Source organism: Amphiura filiformis, chromosome 11, assembly GCF_039555335.1.
Source record: "Amphiura filiformis chromosome 11, Afil_fr2py, whole genome shotgun sequence".
NCBI lineage: Eukaryota > Metazoa > Echinodermata > Ophiuroidea > Amphilepidida > Amphiuridae > Amphiura > Amphiura filiformis.
This window is the reverse complement of record NC_092638.1, coordinates 5,322,992-5,327,538: the sequence shown is the minus strand read 5'-3', so window position 1 is coordinate 5,327,538 and position 4,547 is coordinate 5,322,992. Positions and strand designations below refer to the sequence as shown.

General features: G+C 37.2%; 1 protein-coding gene across 1 annotated transcript; it reads left to right on the top strand.

Annotated features, from left to right (window-relative positions):
- The first annotated feature begins 209 nt into the window (after positions 1–209).
- On the top strand, positions 210–3,172 carry LOC140164255 (carbohydrate sulfotransferase 1-like). Its single transcript, XM_072187524.1, has 2 exons — positions 210–348; positions 1,779–3,172. The coding sequence occupies exons 1-2, from the start codon at positions 270–272 to the stop codon at positions 2,897–2,899; spliced, it is 1,200 nt and encodes a 399-aa protein (XP_072043625.1). The 5' UTR covers positions 210–269; the 3' UTR covers positions 2,900–3,172.
- The last annotated feature ends 1,375 nt before the right edge of the window (positions 3,173–4,547 follow it).

The following is a 4,547-nucleotide window of genomic DNA, read 5'->3' as shown; positions in this document are numbered from 1 at the left end:
TTCACTTTTAAGCAATTTATACACAATTTTAATTTTTTTATACTTGCGTTGGGATCACTGAATGGGTCTTTAATACAAAACATCCACAGCTACTTTTCCCAATCACAATAGAAAGACCCCGACCTATCAACATCCCGTTTCTGCCGGCCCGTTACGCCAATCAAACACTTTTTATGAAATTAATTATTTATTGTTTTCCTTAGGTATACAAGTAAATGACGCACCACTGTTAAAAAGCAAATCAACGATCAGAACGGACGAGCCTCACCATGAAATGGCGCCGTTTGGTTTTCGGTTCCGTTGGCCTCATGTCCATCTACATTTTACTCAACACAGTTCAAAATTTAGGTAAGTAACTATTATGACTAGTTATGACGCTACACTAAGGAATTAGTCAAAGGAAAGGCAGAGCGAGATATTGTATTTGGAGTCCCAATGGAAGAGGAAAAATGACTGGGAAAGGGTATGGCTAACACGAAATGAACCAGGTGAAACAGAATTACGGTTAAGAAATTTATTGTGATTTTACATCAATTTACACACGGAAAAAATAATAACGTTTGTTTAATCATTGACTCTGAAGATCTTCAGAGTCAATGGTTTAATAAATCTTACCCGAGTCACATTGCAGCATAATTGAATATAATTCACGTGCACGACCAGACAACCCAGTGGGCACAGGTTAGGATTTCGACGTTGAATCAACGTTGATACAACGTCGAAGTTTCAACCTAACCTGATTTCAACCTGATTTCAACCAACTTTCAATGCAAAAATCAAGGAGGTTGAAATCAGGTTGAAGTCCATTTGCAAATACAACGTGATTTCAACCTGATTTCGACCGTTCGACGTCGAAATTTCAACCAGATTTCAACGTGATTTCAACGTCAGGTCTGCCCACTATTAACAGTATAATTATTCCCTGTCATGGTGACCAACCTAACGAAACATCAGGAGACGCGATGGCTGCTTCTGTACGGATTTGAGAGCCAACAAGGAGTGAAGTATTTATCAAAGCACAGGTAATACATCGCTCCACGGAGTGCAATTGACGCACGGATAATACGGCGTTCACTCGATGAACGTGATCATGGCTTAAATTACGGCACAATGATCAATATTCAATTATGCAAGGACGAATTATCGTCACAACAGAACTAAAAGTGTTAAGCCAATGTCAAATCTTTAAAATCTCTCCGTGTCTAGATCAAAATGATAATTTTACACGTTACAATAGGCCTATGCACTTTTTATATAAAATAACAAAATTTGCACGAATTAAGCACAATAGAGAAATTTATTAGTGTTTCCAAGAAAACATCAGAGCAAACATCAATAAAACAACATGACGAGGAAGTTCCTCGAAAGCGCTCCCAGTAAACGAAATAAACAAGTAGTGTTGAAGTTTAATTTGAATTACTTTCAACAAGTAGGTTTAAAAAACACAATTTTCGATTGACAAAAGAAAATGATGTGGTACCAAAATTGGTTTGTGGGAACGAAAATGGATTTTCACCTAATCTAATTATTTAATCCGCGGCCATCTTGGTTTTTAAATGCGTAAGATATTTGGATGCATCATCATGCACTTCCTGTCCCATTCTTCTTAATTTCAAGAAAATAATTTGTTTATTTGCGTGTATATCTTTGTTGATTTCCTTTCGGAGAATGGACTTATTATCATTTGAGATATGATGGAAGTCACTTGTTTTACCGTCACAAATATCTTGCCCTAGTTTTCTTCTTTTTATAACCTCTTTAATCTTCTTTTCTTACAGTGTCATTAAACACACACTGTCTCGCGAGAGTTGGCAAGAATATGGAGACATTACAGCCAATGAACATCAGCAGCAACTTACCACCGGGCTCACCACTAAGCAAAGATCGCAAAGTTCACGTAATTATTGTCTCAAGATGGAGATATGGGTCTACATTCACTGGCGAAATTCTCAACAACAATCCTGACTTTACTTACTTTTATGAACCGCTTCGCAAAAAGATGTATAAGAATCAGGAAAAAGATAAAAAGCTTCACCAGATTACCATGTTACACGATATACTGAAATGTGAATTTACCGGCAAAAATTACACGTGGTGGGTTGCAGAAGATACGTTTCTTAATTGCGAGCAGAGTAAGAAACTTGAGAATTCAATTCTATGTGAAAGAACTAAAAAACCTGATAAATCCCCTGATTTACTTGGGAAGAAAACAACCATTGGACGTATCAGCAAGAGTCAAAGCAAACAACAGTACCTCTCTATTGATTTCTCTAAAACGTCCCGATCCCATATGGTTGAAGAAATTTGCCGAAGCGGTAAACACGTGGCGATAAAAACTGTTCGGGTGCCAGATTTGAAACACTTAAAAAGCATCGTTACGGATGATAGTTTGAATGTTAAGGTGATACAACTGGTACGTGACCCACGTGGGGTGTATTTATCAAGAAAAGTTTTTGCATCTGTTGTTGATATGAAACTTAGTGAATGTGACGAGTTGAAGAATAATTTAAACTATTGGACTGACCCGCCATCTTGGTTGAAAGGTCGTTATATGTTGCTAAGATACGAAGATCTAGCAGACGATCCAACAGATATGGTACAAATTATTTATGATTTTCTTGGCTTACCTATTCCAGAAACGGTGAAAACATGGCTGCGAATCAATGAAATGAAAAGGTCTTCGTCTTCAAAATCTGCGTATTCATGGAGAACAAAAATAACATACAAAACAATGGTAACAGTACAAAGGTATTGCATGGACTTGTTGTTAATGGCGGGCTACAAACCTGTGAATTCTGAAAAAGATTTGACAGATTTGAAAATACCATCAATAAGAAAGTTTTCTTACCCCCTTATGCCAAATATGACAGTTGGTGTAGCAAAGCCAAATACCGTATGAGATTTGGTGAAGCTGAGACAAAATATAACATTTAATATACCCAATTCTCACCGGAGACCAAGAAAAGACAAATTCGGAAGACTAACATAACTCGGTTATTGGCTGGAAAAATATCTTTTCTCGTATCGGACAAAGTGTGAAAACAAAAATGTAATTAAGTTTGAAGGTTTCGTGATTTTTAAAGGTCCCAAATCACAAACGTGGCTCGCGTAAGAAGTTCAAGAGCATAGTGACTTTTCTTTATAATGACCAGGACATCAAACTCGATTCAGACGGGTGGACAGGGTGGACAAAGTCCATGGGGCCCGATTGTTCAGGGGCCCCGAGCAAAAGCGAAAATGAAACAAGGGGTTCAGTTTGAAGTTCAGATGGATGAAAGTAGAGCCTTCATGGCTGAAATTGTAATACTTATCCAGTGACAGACTTAGATTCCAGGCCAGTGAATTGGCAAATCTACCGACCCTGCAATAAATTTACTGGCCCAGCTTTTTTAATATGTTCTACTGCAAAAGGTGCAAAATAAAAAAGTATGTTGTAATGCGCCCTTAGTTAGAGACTACCAAACACCAAACTTAAAACGTGTTACTTATGTGTGTATCCTTCCTTAATCTACTTCCAAATGTTTAGGTATGCGACTATGCGGTATCGTTATCATCATTAGATAGAGCACGAAAATAGCTTGGAAATATTATAGTAGGACTACTATTGCTGTAAAAAGCGACCGTATAATAATTTCCATCTTGCATGCAATGCAAGAATCAGAATAATAGACGAAAAATTATTAACTATAAGTATGTAGCAGAAACTGTGTCAAATTATGTCCATCACTGATTATTCCTTGTCTCATGAGTTATATCAGGCCCGTCAGGTCAGCATTGTTAGAAGTTTACTGGCCCGACGCAAAATCCACAGTACTGGAGCGGGGCCACCGGGCCACCGCTTAAATCCGTCCCTGTTGACTTATCACACTTTCACTTTATTAAAATGTTAAATGTAAGTACAGTGTTTTGTCAATACTATAGCGGTAGTTTGGTTTGTCATTTACCAGATCTTGATCATATTGATGGGCCCCTGTTAAATTCGCCATAAGGCAGTTTAATTAAATTATACGCCAACATGATACTCTTCATTTCGATATTTGTGGTATTTACAATCTTAGCAAGAGGCCTAGTAGTAGTATGTCAGAAAATCATGAAAATTGTGTTGCCATATTCAAAATAATTAAAGAAAAAATATTTAATAAATTGTCCTCTTCAGGCGTGGCACTATAAATAATTTCGACAGAATCTATGAATTCAAGTTTGACTATTTTTGTTATTGTCATGACTGTGTAATAAAGACAAATGTGAGATAGTTATCCATTATGGATATACCGTAAACGTTCGCCTAATGGCGCTATGGACTCCTTTGACATAACTGGAATTTTAGACACAAACTAATAGTGCCCTCCCATAAAAATCCCACCAGAAAATAAGGGCACATTCCCTAATTCTTAGAGGAGGGAGCTCTCTTTTTGTTGATGAAATTTACCATAAGACAAAGGAGCCCAGGTGCGCCATTAGGCGAACGTTTGTATTATGATGAATCTCAACACAGGAAGTATAGTAATCTTGGTGTGTAGACATTTGAAATATAAACTTGAAGAGAA

Coding starts and splice junctions, on each gene's coding strand:
- LOC140164255 (XM_072187524.1), top strand. CDS start 270: ATGAAATGGCGCCGTTTGGTTTTCGGTTCCGTTGGCCTCATGTCCATC. Junction 349..1,778: donor CAACACAGTTCAAAATTTAG/GTAAGTAACTAT, acceptor CTTTTCTTACAG/TGTCATTAAACACACACTGT.